This window comes from Saccopteryx leptura, chromosome 8 (assembly GCF_036850995.1).
Source record: "Saccopteryx leptura isolate mSacLep1 chromosome 8, mSacLep1_pri_phased_curated, whole genome shotgun sequence".
NCBI classification, from domain to species: Eukaryota; Metazoa; Chordata; class Mammalia; order Chiroptera; family Emballonuridae; genus Saccopteryx; species Saccopteryx leptura.
The window spans coordinates 85812539-85829726 of record NC_089510.1 but is presented as its reverse complement, the minus strand read 5'-3'; the positions used below and the strand labels follow the sequence as shown (position 1 = coordinate 85829726).

Genomic DNA, 17188 nt, shown 5'->3' with positions numbered 1-17188 from the left:
ATTGGTACACTCTAAAAGTTTTTTGGTTTGTTACAGTGGTTGTTGGTTTGTGCTTTAGGAAATTTAAAATAACAGAGATACCTTTTGGCACATGACATAGTGCAGAATCGTTTTGACCGTAGAAATTCATTAGCATATCCCATCTTCCCACAGAATTCACACTTGAGCAACTCACTGTCCATTTCTTCTAATGTCTCTAAAAAAGAAAGAAACAAAGGAAAAAAGTTCCAAATATAATTTTGGCAAATTTTCTTTTACCCTCTGTGTTGGTTGGAGGGTCTGCTAGTTTAAACGCTCCAGAAATCTTAAAGGAATGATCTTTAAACTTTTTTTTTTTTTAGCAAGAAAGAGACAGAGAGAGAGACAGACAGAGAAAGAGACAAATAGAAACAGACAGGAAGGGAGAAATGAGAAGCCTCAATTCTTCGTTGTGGCATCTTAGTTGTTCACTCATTGCTTTCTCATAAGTTCCTTGACTGGGGGACTGCAGCCAAGCCAGTAACACCTTGCTCAAGCCAGCGACCTTGGGCTTCAAGCCAGCAACTTTTGGGCTCAAGCCAGCAACCATGGGGTCATGTCTAGGATCCCATGCTCAAGTCAGCGACCCCACGGTTCAAGCCAAACAAGCCCGCGCTCACGCCGACAACCTAGAGGTTTGGAACCTGGTCTTCTGCATCCCAGGCCAATGCTCTATCCACTGTGCCATTGCCTGGTCAGGTGATCTTTGAACTTTTCAATCCACAGCCACTTTGGCAGAGCAAAGTCACCAAACCAACCAGCCTTCATAAATTCCTTCTTTCTCCTGCATAAAAATTTTATAGAGTTTCCTCTATATACATAAGCCAATCATTTTAAAGGTTCATTGTAGTAAGAATTCAACATATCTAACATGTGCAAATAACTTTATTAAGCACTGTAATTTCTATAGCAGAAAATATTTAATCCTAACTGGAGAGAATAAGGATGACCTCAAATAGAAGGTACATTTTGATGTTAGAGAACCATGTAAAATAATTAACATTCTCAAAGATCCACAGTATAAAATTAGACAGAGGTAGACACATCTAATTATTAAGCACTCCCTACGTTACACTTCCTTTTAGTTATATCATATTAAAAATAACTTAATCTTTAAATCACCAATAGTTTTGTAATTTTTAACCTCTGCTTCTTTTGGTCAAGATGCCTTCTATTAAGCCAGAACGCCCTTTCTCTACCTCTCTATCGATAACCTTCTTTGAGCCATACTACAGAACCCAAAGAAACTTCCTATCTAAAGCCTCAAGTATTACTCAGCAGCAGTCACCTGCAGGCAAGCAACTTAATCTTTATGATCCACAGTTTCCTCATCTGTAATATGGAGTTTAAAATGCCCTTCCCAAAGAATTGCACACTACAAAAAAAGAATTGAAGACTACAAAAAAGTGAGAGTTCTATTTCCAATTCTCTACATAAGAACTAAGAGTGCCATCCTGGTTAGAGCATCATCTCGAAATCTCGAAGTGTAGAGGTTGCCAGTTCAATTCCTGATCAGGGCACATACAGGAAAAGATCTATGTTCCTGTCTCTTCCTCCCTCCCTCCCTCCCTCTCTCTCTCTTTCTTTCTTTCTCTCTCTCTCTCTCTCTCCCCCCCTTCCTCTCTTGTAAAATAAGTAAAAATAAGTAAATCCCTTCCTCAATAAATAAAAATTTTAAAAAAAACAAACAACTAAGAGTACCAAGAACAACTATAAGTGCTTAGGAGATACTTCAATGAAAACTTAAATTCTTAAATCCACTATATTTTTCCATATTTTTGCATCCTCATAATTCCTATGCCAAGTTATATAAAATACACACACAAAAAAGCACTCCACTAACTAAGTCTTCTGTGAACTCCATATGTGCTCTTCTATGTTATTCATTAACCAAGATTTGTTAAGATGAAAGAGGCTCTGAAATGCAAACCTGGAGAACATGTACTCAATAAGTTTAAGCTCACAATATCCTAGTGTTACTGGAGAAGCAAATGGCAGAGTACCAAGTCAAGTGAAGCTAGCAAAAACTATTCAAATACACACAAATACAAAGGACATCCAAATATACTGCTCACAAAAATTAGGGGATATTTTATAGCTTCATATTCATTTTGAAATATCCCCTAATTTTTGTGAGCAGTATACATCGTCATGACTGATCAAATCATAAACTGGCAAGTGATCATTTTAAGGAAATTCTCAAGACTACCTTTATAAGAAAAAGTCATCTATTGCTACTAATAGCAATGAGGAAGAAACAGTTTCAAAACAAGTAAAATTAAAATTGCTCCTTCCAACGACCTAGAGATGTGGCCCAACACCACATTCCTGGGATCTTATATCCTAACTTTCAGGAATATTGTATTACTCTAATGGACAATATGCAACAGTTGCTAATAGAATACTTTATAAAGGAGAAGAAAATGTTTTTGCTGGTGAGAGAGGGGAGATCTCAAACAGGTATGTTATAAATGTTAAAAACCTAACAAAAACAGAACATCAGTTTTATTTCTCATAAAGAAAAGAACAAAACAGCATACTAATATATTGAGGATAATTACTTAGACTCAGATGTTAATTCACTACTGTACAGCCCTGACTATATTAAATGTTATATAATTAAACTGAATTGCATGAACTGCAGTACCATCATCAGAATCAATAAAAGATAAAATATGTCATTTTTTAATTTATTGGTAGTTGCTCTCCTACAGCCATTTATATACCACTTTGACTTTCATGGAATATTTACTATGAGAAGTCTATAATACAGGATTCTTTGACATTAAGGAGATTTAGTGATACTTTCCCTTGAACAAATTTAATCACCTCTTGATTAAAGAGTATATCCTTAATAAAGCTGTAATACTCAACTGATATCAAACACCAGAATATGGAAAGTCTAAAACCAAACAACCCAGAAGCTCTAAATTTCTAAGCAAACTCAATAAAACAGTCATTTATTTAAGCTGGCTTAGAAAAAAATGAAGACAGAAAATTGGTTGTTTTGATTCTAAAATTTGAATTATTGTACTTTCATGTGTAATGGAATTTTTCCTACCTACACTCTTTCAAAAGTCAAAATGACATTATTCAAATTAACACCAATCTTGTTATTTTTATTAATAAAATTTGGTCATTAAGAAAGAGTCTGGTTAGCTTTCCCATTATTTTAGTCAAATAATGCATTACATGAGAATGTTTCTAAGTAAATACTTCTAAGTAAAAATTTGTGCGGAATAAAAATCCATGTCCCTAGTGTAGTGACAGGGGCAGAGGTAAGGTGAGGTGAGTAAAGGGAGGGGAAACAGGAACCAAAGAGACTTTGCCTGGGGCAATGGGCGCACCAGGCAGTACGTGGACCTGGAACCTGTACCCAATGAATTCAACAGAAAAATCTATGTCCTGTTTCAAGCAGTAAAAGTCAAAGTTAATTTAAAGGGTATCTTAAGTAAAATCTACAAACCTTCCGCAATCATGTCTTCCATCTCTGTGTCAGATGAATTATCTGCATGCTTTGTGTTATTCTGTAGCTCCGGCTGAACACACACAGAATTTACCACCTGATTATCCAAAAGAGGCCTTTTCTTCACAGGCTGTTCTATTAACAAAGATGAACGACTCACCTTTAAAAGAAACAGATTATAATGAAATAATCTTTTTAAAGACTTTCAGAAATAAGTTGGTTAAAAACCTCTTGGAAAGAATGGTATCTGTGATGATTTGCTCATTTGGTTGATCCAATAGTCATTACATGCTTAATTCCTTAACAAAAGGTTAGGCATCTGTACATTAACACTTATAGTCCAGGTTGTCAGTAATATGGATGCTTCAAAGTGTCAAATGGGAACCTAGCATCCTAGTTTAGGCAATTAGTTATGAAAAAGTCTTTCCTTTAAAATCATAATAAATTTTTACTTGCCAGTTTCTTTAATTTTTTTCTGCAACAACTTTTAAGATTTATTTTTCATGTGTAAAGCTTTTTATCTATAGGGTTATCTCCTCAGGATAGATCATTATTATGTGTACAATATAGATAAAGGCAAAAAATGAGCAGAGGACATTAACAGATATTTCTACAAAGAAGACATACAGATGGCCAACAGACATGAAAAGACTGTCAATATTACTAATCATCAGAGAAATGCAAATAAAAACCACAATGAGATCCATTCTCACACCAGTCAGAATGGATATTATCACAGTCAACAAATAAGTGTTGTCGAGAATATGAACAAAGGGAACCTTCGTGAACTCTTGTTGGGAGTGCAAATAGCCATTATGAAAGACCGTATGGAGATTTTGGAGATTCCTCAAAAAACTATAAAAAGAACTACCACATGACCCAGCAATTTCATCACTGGGTATTTAGCCAAAGCAATCCAAAACACTAATTCAAAAAGACATATACACCCCTATGTTCACAGCAGTATCATCTACAATAGCCAAGATATGGAAGCAACCCAAGTGCCCATCCACAGACTAATAAATAAGTGGTACATACAGTATATGTAAAATATTACTCAGCTATGAAAAAGAATGAAACCTTGCCATTTACATACACGGTAAACTGACAACAAACTAACTGATTAGGCAACCAATTATCACAATACAAGACCTTTTCTACCCATAAATCTCAAAAGTCAGATGATTCAAATATCTTCAAAATACACTATTTTGTTTTCTTTGATTTTGGCCACTCATCTTTGATTTATTTTCTAAGGAAAAATGTTCATCTCTAGATAGTAGCATATAAAATATATACAATTAGTCTCAAATTATAAGACCTTTAATAGTAGCTACTTTGAAGTGAACATTTTAAAGCATTTTTAAAAATCTGGTTGAAGGCTGAGATATAAGAATAGCGAGAATATCTATTTGCTAACTATAAACCATCAACTGGGTAACTTCAGAAGGATTAGGTCATTGGGAAGTTACTTTCTGTACTCAAGTTAAAGTTCACAAAGTATCATAATATACAAGAAACACAATTTTTAAAAAATGACATTTTAAGTGTCATTTCAGTCCCCTTAAAATTAAGAACACATAGGAAAATTTACTTCATTGGAATAAACTTCCAGTTACCTTTCTCTAAAATGTATAAAATTGATATCTTTACATCTTCAAGTTTTTCCTCAGTTTATACATCTAAATAGCTAGCATAAAATTCTAGAAGTATATAATATATACATGATACATACAGAAATAAATTCTACATAAAAGTGATTTTTTAAAATAAAATTATAAGCTTTTTATTACAGAATAATAGGCTAAATTTTAAAATAATGTTACACCAATTATTTTAAAAATATACATTTGCTTGTCACTTACAGGAAATGGCTCCAATCCCTCCTGAATCACAAAGCCTTCGATAACATGGGTCAAGATCTGTGGTTTAACAATGGCCTGTGGAGGTTTGTTTTCTATATTGGGAATGCTACTGAGCATAGATGTACTATTAGTCCTTGTGGTAGCCGCTGGAAGTAAGAGTGGAGGAGGAGGAACAGAAACGTGTGAAGGATCTGAAGGAGATTTAATCACTGAAGCGCTGACTGATGCCACAGCAGGTAATTCCACTTGCTCTGAAAAAAAAAATTTTTTTTAATCTTTAGCATTCTGCCCAGGCAAATATGAAAGAAAATTTAAAAAATAATAATCATTAATAACAATAACAGTTAATATCTGGTGCTTAAAAAACCATTCTAAAAACTACTATCTCATTTAATCCGTACAATGACCTTTCAAGATAGAAACCACTTTTATACCCACTTTACAGAATAAGGGGGTCACTTACTCAGTTATCATTCCAACTATGGTTAAAAGGAACTGTCCCATAAGACAGGACTATGTTTTAGAATGTCAATTTAAGAATAATTACTGAAATGGCGGCTTTTCCAAAAATTGTAAGCAATATAGGTATTAAATTCCCTATGTTACTGTTTATATATTCCAAATGGTACGGGGGGGGGGGGGGGTGCTTAGAAAGTATGCTTAAATAAAAGGGGGCATGAAATCCATAGAATAAGATTTTAATGAACTACACAGGTTACATCACCTTTATTTCAAGCAGTGAGGCTAATCCAAATCCATGCAGAAATGTTCTTTTGTGTTTTTGGGTTTTTTTAACTCTTCAGTGGCACTGTATGTGTCAATCTGGGGAACACTACTACCAGGCAATTGCCAAATGTTGGGCTGGATCACTGCGATTCCTCCCTTTCAAACTCTTGAAGACCACAGTAAGATAGCCCTGACAGCCTGTGATGGAGGCTTTACCTATCCGTCCATTCGACAGCACCGAACCTTTACTGCCTGTATTAAAGTGGAAAGATGGAACCAGCTGATAGCTAGGAATATCAGTGAGTACAGATATCTGAGGGAAAAAAAAAGGAGCAGAGATTTATGAAAACTGAATCCTAGATGGAAACAAGTCCCTCTATTTTACAGGTTCGTTTATTTCAGGGGTCTCAAACTCGCGGCCCGCCCACCAATTTTGTGTGGCCCGCAGATTAATCCACGAAGTTTGATTAGTCTGCAGGCCGCACAAAATTGGTGAGCGGGCAGCACGGCCGCGAGTTTGAGACCCCTGGTTTATTTCATGATTTAATGAGAGTTATTCTAAATACCAACCTACCTTGTTTTTCCCCTTCATATACTACAAAAGCATAAGTATGAAGTAAATTAGGGAAAGATTCAAGTCTACATTGTACTTAGACAACTTAGCCAGATGCATATGCCTGACAGGATCTCAAACTATATTCTCTGCCTCATGTGTGAAGATATTCTTGTGTTCCGATATTTCAAAGATTTTACAATTTGCTTTGAGTACCATTAATAATGCTTATTAAATAATTAAATTACAGGTACAATGCAATGTTATTATCCAATAACTATAAACTTCTGTTTCTGCCTTTAAACAAAATTCCAGAAAATTTGCAGCAACATAAATCCATTTTCTGTGTACAGAAAATAAAAAAGATTTCATACTCTAATTTTCTTAAATCTTTTGAAGTATTATTTTGAGTATACAGAGGCAATAATACTAAACTTCTCCTGAATATTTGATATAATTTTACTGACTAAACATTCACTATTTTTCAGGAGGGGAAAAATTTGGAAGGAAACTGATTTCCACCTCCTATGCTTGCCAGAGATTCACAACTGTAGTAAGGGAATAAGAGCTGGAGAGATGGAAGGGTTAGAGACGTGCCATGTTGAAAAAAAGAGAGGGCCATGGTTGCTTTGGTAGCAAAGTCAGTGTCCTAGTATGATTTGTTTCCATGTCTGTACAGTAATGGTTCTTACCTGAAATGATCACAAGGACCAAGTAGAACAAAGTACTTACAATGACGCCTGACCAACAATAGTATTATCTGGATCAGGGGTCAAAAAATTTTCTATAAAGGACAACATGGTTTCTGCAACTACTCGTCTTTGCTGCAACAACAGAAAAGTAGCCATAGATAATATCTGAAAAAATGAACGTGGCTGTGTTGCAGAGAACTTTATTAAAGGACAATGGAATTTATATTTCATATGACATGAAATATCACTCTTCTGATTTTTTTCAACCATTTAAAAAATTTAAAACCATCCTTAGCTCATTGACCACACCAAAACAGACAGCAGGAAAAATTTAAAGTGTGAGCTAGTTTGCCAACCCCTGACCTAAATAAAATATTCATAAATTAAAAAAAAAATTACATGGAATGTATTTTTTTAGGACCAAGACACTGGGCTAAAGACTATACTAATATTTTAATAAAATACCTAGGATTCACAGTCACTTTGATATTGTGAGAAGGAGCATACAAAAGATTTACTTGAACTTAAAAGTAGCACTGAGGTAGTGAATAAGACTTTAAACCAGGGGTTGGGAACCTTTTTAGCTGAGAGAGCCATGAACGCCACATATTTTAAAATGTAATTCCGTGAGAGCCATACAACGACCCGTGTACGTTAAGCATTATCCAATAAAAATTTGGTGGTGTCCCGGCGGACAGCTGTGATTGGCTCCAGCCACCCATAACCATGAACATGAGCGGTAAGAAATGAATGGACTGTAATACATGAGAATGTTTTATATTTTTAACATTATTATTTTTTTATTAAAGATTTCTCTGTGAGCCTGACCAGGCAGTGGCGCAGTGGATAGAGCATCCTGGGTCCTGCGGAGGACCCAGGTTCGAGACCCTGAGGTCACCAGCTTGAGCGCAGGCCCATCTAGTTTGAGCAAAAAAGCTCACCAGCTTGGACCCAAAGTCAAGGCACATATGAAAAAGCAATCAATGAACAACTAAGGTGTCGCAACAAAAAAAAACTGATGATTGATACTTCTCATCTCTCTCCATTCCTGTCTGTCTGTCCCTCTCTCTTCCTCTCTCTGACTCTCTCTCTGTCCCTGTAAAAAAGAAAGAAAGAAAGAAAGAAAGAAAGAAAGAAAGAAAGAAAGAAAGAAAGAAAGAAAGAAAGAAAGAAAGAAAGAAAAGATTTGTCTGCAAGCCAGATGCAGCCATCAAAAGAGCCACATCTGGCTCGTGAGCCATAGGTTTCTGACCCCTGCTTTAAATGCTTAACCTTAATAATTTTTTTTTTTTTTGTATTTTTCTGAAGCTAGAAACGGGGAGAGACAGTCAGACAGACTCCCGCATGCACCCGACCGGGATCCACCCGGCACGCCCACCAGGGGCGATGCTCTGCCCACCAGGAGGCGATGCTCTGCCCCTCCGGGGCATCGCTCTGCTGTGACCAGAGCCACTCTAGCGCCTGGGGCAGAGGCCAAGGAGCCATCCCCAGCGCCCGGGCCATCTTTGCTCCAATGGAGCCTTGGCTGCGGGAGGGGAAGAGAGAGACAGAGAGGAAGGAGGGGGGGTGGAGAAGCAAATGGGCGCTTCTCCTATGTGCCCTGGCCGGGAATCGAACCCGGGTCCCCCGCACGCCAGGCCAACGCTCTACCGCTGAGCCAACCGGCCAGGGCAACCTTAATAATTTTTTAATCTATCTCTAGTAAGAATTAGTGAGGCTTAATTTAAGTATTGTAAAGGAAAAAGCACTTTTAATAGCATTCATGTAGTCTAGACTAGCTCACAAACAATTATGAAGAATGCCAATACAACTTAGAATGCTTACTGATTTGGGAAAAATTAATTGAAATCTTTTGCTAGAACTTTAATTTATTCCAATTTTTAAACATATGAAACACATCTGTACAGACCAACAAAGATTAGGAAGCTACAGTATGTTTTTCATTTGGGTGGTCCCTCATTAATTGTTCTTGAAAACACAACTTTCCCATTGCTAACATTTATCTAGTGGAAAATTCCCCCCAGTTGAGATGATTTCCTTACCTAACAAAGGATGTTCAGAAGTCAGATCTTCTCTCCCCACAGTGATGGCTGCCGGAGACAGTGTGGGTGGTGGCGGAGTTCTGTCCAGCCGGACACCTTCATCTGACTCTTCTGGCATTTCTTCTTCACACACATCTTCTACTTGATAAACCTGCAACAAAAACCACAATGCCTTATAATGTTGCTAAAAATACATTTAATAAGGTGTTCCTAACATAATTTAAAAAATTCTAAGTGCTTTGAATTTAAAAACAAGGCAAAATGACTATTCGGCAGGTTGAAAAGAAAACTTTAAAAATGAAGTTTTGCAAATATGTACCTAACAATATTTCATAAAAGCAAGTTGTAGATCAATGTCTATGTTATGAATGGCTAGTTTCCAAGAAAGTGACAATCAAATCAGAACCTAACATTTTTGATTTTGAGAATTAAAACAAATGTTTTGATTTTATATACTCTATTTTGGGAATTTATTATTGCTTCTGTTAACATCTAATTCTGATAAATCAAAATAGATGCTATTTTTTACAAGCACACTAAGTAAGTCTACAAAATGACACACAATATATCAGGAAATGTACTACATCCCAGGTTCCTTATTATATATATTTATGTGAAAGATTAAACCATGAAAAGAACTATCTGAGTACCTACAAAAAAGGTATTCATGCAATTACAACTTTAATCATCTGATCTACTCAAAAATCTAATTTTTTATATAAGCAAATATCAGGTAAACAGAAAACATCTGTCCTTGAAATAATACACATATACCATTCTAATCCAAGATACTAATTTTAGTTCCTTAATATTGTTCTATAATTACAAAGGAAAGTTTTGTTTTGTTTTGTTTTTTAATTTTTATTAATTTTAATGGGGTGACATCAATAAATCAGGGTACATATGTTCAAAGAAAACATGTCCAGGTTATCTTGTCATTCAATTATGTTGCATACCCATCACCCAAAGTCAGATTGTCCTCTGTCATCTTCTATCTAGTTTTCTTTGTGCCCCTCCCCCTCCCCTCCCCCTCTCCCCCACTGCCCGGTAACCACCACACTCCTGTTCATGTCGCTTAGTCTCTTACAAAGGAAAGTTTTTAAGTCTTTAACTATCTTTATTCAATGGTAAAGACTGAACTTAAACATGGACTCAAAAGCATTCAAAGAAGGAACCATTTAACAAAATATAACTATTAATTTTTCAATAACATTAAGACTAAATTTTCTAAGTCCACTTCTAGAGATTGACACAGGTATTTTAATTTGTCACATTATTTTTTTAACCACTGTGTTTAAAAGATAGGTTTTAGAAAAGCCACAAAGCAGTCTACTCCCTCCTTTTTTTTAACTTTTTATTGATTTAAGAAAAGAAGGGGGCCTGACCTGTGGTGGCGCAGTGGATAAAGCGTCAACCTGGAATGCTGAGGTCGCCGGTTCAAAACCCTGGTTTCCCTGGTCAAGGCACATATGGGAGTTGATGCTTCCTGCTCCTCCCCCCTTTCTCTCTCTCTCTCTCTCTCTCTCTCCTCTCTAAAATGAATAAATAAAATCTAAAGGAAAAAAAAAAGAACTCTTAAAAAAAAAAAAAAAAAAAAAGAAAAGAAAAGAAAAGAAGGGGGGCAGAGGGAAAGCAAGGGAGAGAGGGAGAAAGGGAGAAAGAGAAAAAGAAAGGGAAGGACAGAGGGAGAAACACTGATTTGTTGGTTCACTTATTTATGCATTCATTGTTTGATTCTTGTATGTGCCCTGACCAGGGATAGAACATAGAACCCTCAACCTTGGTATACTGGGACAACATTCAAACCAACTGAGCTACCCAGCCAGGGCATCACCTCCCTTTTTTTATGTACAAAGGTTATTAGTTACATTTACAAATCAAATGCTGTTAGTTTTTAAGTTTACTCAAACTAATTAATATTTCTAATAAATGTTAAAATAAAAACTTTTCAACATTTACAAACTTTAAGTGATATCTAATATTGTATATCTTTTGAACTAAACTATTGATAAAGTTTGGTTTGAAGTATATAAAATTAAATATAAATATGATCAAGATTCCTGAAACCAAAATAAACCAGATGTCATAAAAAGGACTACAAAATTTCATTCACAATGGCTTATCTAACAAAAGCGATAATTTAAAAACAAAACAAAACATCTTTCCAAGCCTCTACCTCTAAGAAATCTTTTGCCTTAAAAGCTTTTTAATTCTACTGCTATTAATAATTTTATGTCAAATATAATATCTAGAAGTGTGATCCAAATCAGCTACTAAGTAGGCAATATTTTTGTTTTAATTTAATTTATCTGGGTGACACTAGTTAACATAATTATACAGGTTTCATATGCCCAGTAGGCAATATTTTTTAAGTATTTGTTCACAACTTTGTTGGTGAAATGTTTTTCACCAACAGATTCCTTACCTCATGTCAGGTTTCTCAGAAGTGAAAGCAGTTGTGTTATTATACAATGTACAATAATGATAGCTGCTAATATCTGTACATGATAATATTTTTTAAATGATGGTAATGGCCAATACAGGGAAAGTCATCCAAAAAAAGTCCTGGTGTTAAAGGGGGAAAAAAAACCTTCTAGTGAGGGGTATCTGCTTGTTGTAGTGATTACCTTAATTTGGTGGAGTGGTAGAGAATTCTTGATTTTTTAAAAATAATAAGAGTTGTTAAGGATAAAAAGAGGCACACCACAAATAGTATATTCTGAAATAATCCATCAAATAATACTGTTAAATACTTTTTATTCCTTATAGTTAAGCCTAACTATACATTCTCCCAAATCACCCACGTAAAGGCAAAATAAGTTAATGAATAAAGGAAACAGACAAAAGCAGATCTGTCACGGACATCTACCACCATCAGCATAAAAAACCTAATGGCAATATCTAAAATTCTGAATAAAGGAATGAAGTAGAGGTTTTTGCTGATAAGATCATTAGGAAACTGCATATCACAATTTCTATTTATAGTTCATAATTATTCTAAAAGTAGTGATGCCTGCTAAACTGACCTCAATAAAGTATATTAGTCCTATCCCTCTCCCTTTCTTAAATAAATCATGAAATATTGATTAGTTCTAAATTACCTACTTTCACATCTTATTGTACCTAAATATCAATAAAAAAATCTTAGTTTTACACCTTTTACAAATATATCTCTTTAAAATCATACTGATTTTATTTCAATAATTCAATTATCTTTCAAAATTTCAAGTTTCTAAAGAAGTAAATATATCTCTCTAAAAAATATTTTTTAAAGAAGTAAATATACCTCTTTACATTTAAATATTTGAAACAACCAGGAAGTGAAGTATAATTTATGAAGAAATGTTTTTTTTAAACATGGTCAAAGATAATAAAAGAAAAATATAGCAATTTAATAAATACACTAGGTACTCAGAGAAAGGTATAAGGGTGAAACATGAAACTATTGATAACAAGTATGACCATACCAGTGACAGCAGAAAAGTTGTTACTTTCACAAAAAAAAAAAAAATCTTCCAAAAATGAGATAACAAAATTTTTTTTTAATTTTGAGAGCAGGAACAAATTAAGACCGTAAATATTTTTAGTTTTAAGTGTTATGTTTTTGATATTTCTATCCCAAATATGATCCTCCAAACTTTACCTTAACAAAAACAATCAGAAAAATATAAGGCATATAAAGAAATTTTATTTTTACTTGTTAAAAGCAATTCACTGAACTAGAAAGATTATAAATTTAAATTAAATTTGATTTCTTGCCCTGGCCGGATAGTTCAGTTCGTTACAGCGTCAACTCGAAGCACAGAGGTTGCCAGTTCGAACCCTGGTCAGGGCACATGCAGAAACAGATCTCTGTTCCTGTCTCGCTGTCTCTGCCTCTCCCTCCCCCTCCTTCCCTCGCTAAAATCAATAAATTAAAAAAAAATTTTTTTTTTTTTTCAGGGACAGAGAGAGAGTCAGAGAGAGGGATAGATAGGGACAGACAGACAGGAATGGAGAGAGATGAGAAGCATCAATCATCAGTTTTTCATTGTGACACCTTAGTTGTTCATTGATTGCTTTCTCATATGTGCCTTGACCGGGGGCCTTCAGCAGACCGAGTAACTCCTTGCTGGAGCCAGCGACCTTGGGTCCAAGCTGGTGAGCTTTTTTTTTGCTCAAGCCAGATGAGCCTGTGCTCAAGCTGGCGACCTCGGGGTCTCGAACCTGGGTCCTTCCGCATCCCAGTCCGATGCTCTATCCACTGTGCCACCGCCTGGTCAGGCTAAAAAAATATTTTTTGTTTTAATCTGATTTCTTTGAAAGTACTAGACACTTTAAAGCTCTTTTTTGTTACTATATCCATTGTAAACACTCTAAAACTCCATTAAAAGAAAATATAGAGACATGGTAACTGAATGACAAACCTATTTCTTCTAGATATCCATTGTTGTTTTTATCAAGTTCTGTTTTTAATAAAAGTGAACAGGAAATGGAATTCAATCTCTTCATGCCTATTAAGGTCAGTTTTAATAACAAGAATAAAGATCTAGATCTGCATCCTGAGAACCAACATGTTTCCCATTAAGGAACAGACTGTGAAACTCCTTTCTGGGCAAATAGGTTACTGGTCTTTAATCAAGTCTCTTCAGTGAGGTCTTTACTGAAGACATAAAATTCCTTTTGGGAAGACTATTTTCTCAGTTATAAATCAATAATGAATTTAATCATTCTGCTTAAAAATTTTGAGACCTTCCTTATTCAATTTTTACTGTTATTTCATAAATTTTAAGAGTCCTTTAGAGAATGTTTAAAGAAAAACATTTTTTAAGACAATTTTCCTTTCTAGGCAACATGTACCATTTTTAGAGGTTTATTCTGATCAATTTAATCACAATCTCAATTATTCAAAACTTTTACTCCTCCCAACAGGTTTTTGCAGTCTCAATATTCAATTCATCTACTGAGATTTTCTTAGCTTTTTAAATGAGAAATATTTTAATCTCAGGCTGCACTTGTAAAGACTGCATATATATTTTATCTTAGTACAAATTTAAAAATCAAAAGTTTAATAGTTCTAAAAGAGGTTCTAAGTTGTTTTTTGCAAAGTTGCATCCTTTCCTAGAATAGTATTACAATTTTAATTACAAAATATAATTTTACCAAAAAATTGCATCATACAAGCATACCTCCACCTTGAAACAAAAGGCCCAGGACTTCAGAATGCATACAACCAAAAAGGTTAGCTAGATAAACCATACGTTTAAGAACATACAAGCCAACAGAAGGGATCTATGAAGGATAATCACCTTAAGAGAAAAAACTTTGTGCAGATGACACTGGTTCAAATGCATTCCCTTGGGGAAAAAAAATCAACTCTGTAAAGATAGCAGATGGATTTGTTTAAATAGTAATAAAATTAACGAGGGACTTTAATAACCATCACAAATTATCAAGCATGCAACCATACAACAAATGGCGATTTTTTTGCCCATACAGCATGTTTGTCAGATACTGAGATGGAACTTTCAAGCTTTTTAAATTCACAGGCATGTAGCTCTAGCGACATAATATAAAACGTAGGAGAAAACAACTTTTACTTTCAGTTCAGCAAGAAAGTCAAAGAGCTTCCAAGGGCTTACCACTGGTGGATCAACAGGTGCTGGTGGCTGCACTTGCAGGTTTACCGCAACAGTCTGTGGAGGAGGGAGAGTCTGAAATGGCAACTGGACCAAAGCTTCTGCAGCTGGAAGCTCCTCTTCCGACACCAAAGCATTCTGTACCAAAACCTGGCCCTGGGACAGAATCTCAGGCTGCACTTGTAAAGACTGCATAGACTGCAAGGGCAGTGGTGGAATCTGAGCTGGAGGAGAAGTCGACATCTGTGGAGGGGTTGCGATTGGAATTGGAGAGGACTGCAGGGATGAATATTGCTGATGTGATGCCGGAGACATAATCTGCTGACCTGGGGACACCAAGGCCGATTGCTGAACAGGGCCAATGTGGACGACAGGGGAAGCTGGAAGTGGAAGATGGGATGGGAGATTCAGCTGGGCTGTTTGTTGCACCTGATTAGCAGAGGACTGCTGCAAGTTTGGCCCTGGCTGGAGAGCTGACGACACGAGAGGGTGTGGCTGAATAAGTGCTTGTGGGTGAATAATTATAGTAGGAGACTGACTTGGTGAATGAGGCGGTGGAGGAGACACCACTACAGACTGCTGTGCTGACTGTGACTGGCTGGGAGACATTGTTAAAGGCGGGGGATGACTCTGGACTGGTGAACAATGCTGTGACTGGGCATTACTGGGAGCTGGAGGAAGGCCATGATTTTGGAGTGGTATACAGTGCTGGGGTGGGTGTGGGTCCTGAGTTGGATTTTGGAGTGTGATCGGCTGAATTTGCTGCTGCTGCTGTTGTAATATCAGCTGATGATGGGAAACCTTGGGAGGCGGTGAATGAAGAGGAATCTGCTGATGTTTTATTAGAGGATGAGGCTGAATTGGAGGATATGAAGCTGTGAGAGAGAAAAAATGACAATTAGCATTTATTTCAAAAATAAATAATTTTTATGATAAATTTAAAAGAAAGTTTTTACATCATAAAGGCATAAATATCAGAAATCTATTAAGTCTTCCAGACAACAGTGACTTGAAAATGTAATCATAAACAACTTGTCTTTGGAACACTATAAATTTCATAAAATAAGCTGTACTGTGATAAATTCCAAAAGAAAATTGACTAAAATAATCAATTTATAAATCTGGATCTATACATAATTTATTCTTATTAAATTTTATAGGTCCCCAGGATATCTGTATTAACTTTTAACATGCTTTATCCACTTGAATTCCTTCTTTGGGGAGAAAAGGAGTATTGTTGGACAAGTATAACTTATGTAAAGATAACTTCAAAATCACAAAAATGCGATATTAAAATCCATAAAAGTCTCATTCTTTCTAATCTGCATCTCAATATTCTTCCAATTAATCATCAATGTAATTACTTATAAAGTTTCCCAAATAAATTACCAAACTGAGCCAAGACTTGACCCAGGAGGAGAAAATGCTTGCTTAATTCAGTTAAGCAAAACAGATGTGTCACTCCTAGAGCACGGTCAAATAATCAATGTAAGTAAGAAATGAAATGTCAGGGGCCCTTCCAAATCTATGAGAGTCACTAGCTTTGTATGCAAAGAGAATGAAGCAATAAGAAATTCATGCTGTCTAAGCACTGGCTGGTTAGCTCAGTTGGTTAGAGTGCCGTCCCGATATGCCAAGGTTGTAGCACAGAAACCTGGTGAGGGCACATACAAGAATCAACCAATGAATATGTAAGTAATTGTAACAACAAATTGATGTTTCTCTCTTCCTTCTGTCTCTCTAAAAATCAATTTTAAAAATTCATGCTGTCTAAATAAAGGATCTTGTTTTACGTTTTTTCCTCCTGACAAAAACAAGCAAATAAACAAAAAACCTACACTAATCTATAAGCAATTGTACCAGTTATCTCCACAGAGGAGCCAAAAACAACAGGAATAATAAATATAACGAATGAACAAAATCAAGTATCCCCATCATTATGCCTCTTTTGCATACTGATGTTTATGTTTACACACAGGGAGATGCTGGTGAAATCCTCTCTAAATTAGAATGGAAACTGGGCTAACTATATATAAGTGTACAATTACTATGTTGTACACGTGAAACTACTATAATATTGTATAATTATAATTGAAAATAAATTTTAAAAATGACACTGGGTTCACTAAAAGATAAACTGAAAAGATTGCTTCATATTACTATCATGCAAAAAAATTATACACTGAAAATAGATCTAAAGGGCAGAAA

At 35.4% G+C, this 17188-nt stretch overlaps 1 protein-coding gene across 9 annotated transcripts in view; it reads right to left on the bottom strand.

Annotated features, from left to right (window-relative positions):
• Window positions 1-17188, bottom strand: part of PHC3 (polyhomeotic homolog 3) — a 77163-nt gene that overhangs the window by 19509 nt on the left and 40466 nt on the right. For 6 of the 9 annotated variants that reach the window (XM_066346865.1, XM_066346864.1, XM_066346870.1 and 3 more), the window contains 6 exons: window positions 14984-15855; window positions 14651-14698; window positions 9363-9513; window positions 5350-5600; window positions 3485-3644; window positions 82-196 (listed from right to left, as the gene is read on the bottom strand). In XM_066346865.1, the coding sequence (XP_066202962.1) occupies window positions 82-196; window positions 3485-3644; window positions 5350-5600; window positions 9363-9513; window positions 14651-14698; window positions 14984-15855 (1597 nt within the window). The remainder of the gene's footprint in view (window positions 1-81; window positions 197-3484; window positions 3645-5349; window positions 5601-9362; window positions 9514-14650; window positions 14699-14983; window positions 15856-17188) is intronic. The other 3 variants (XM_066346868.1, XM_066346871.1, XM_066346866.1) reach the window with 1 other exon arrangement.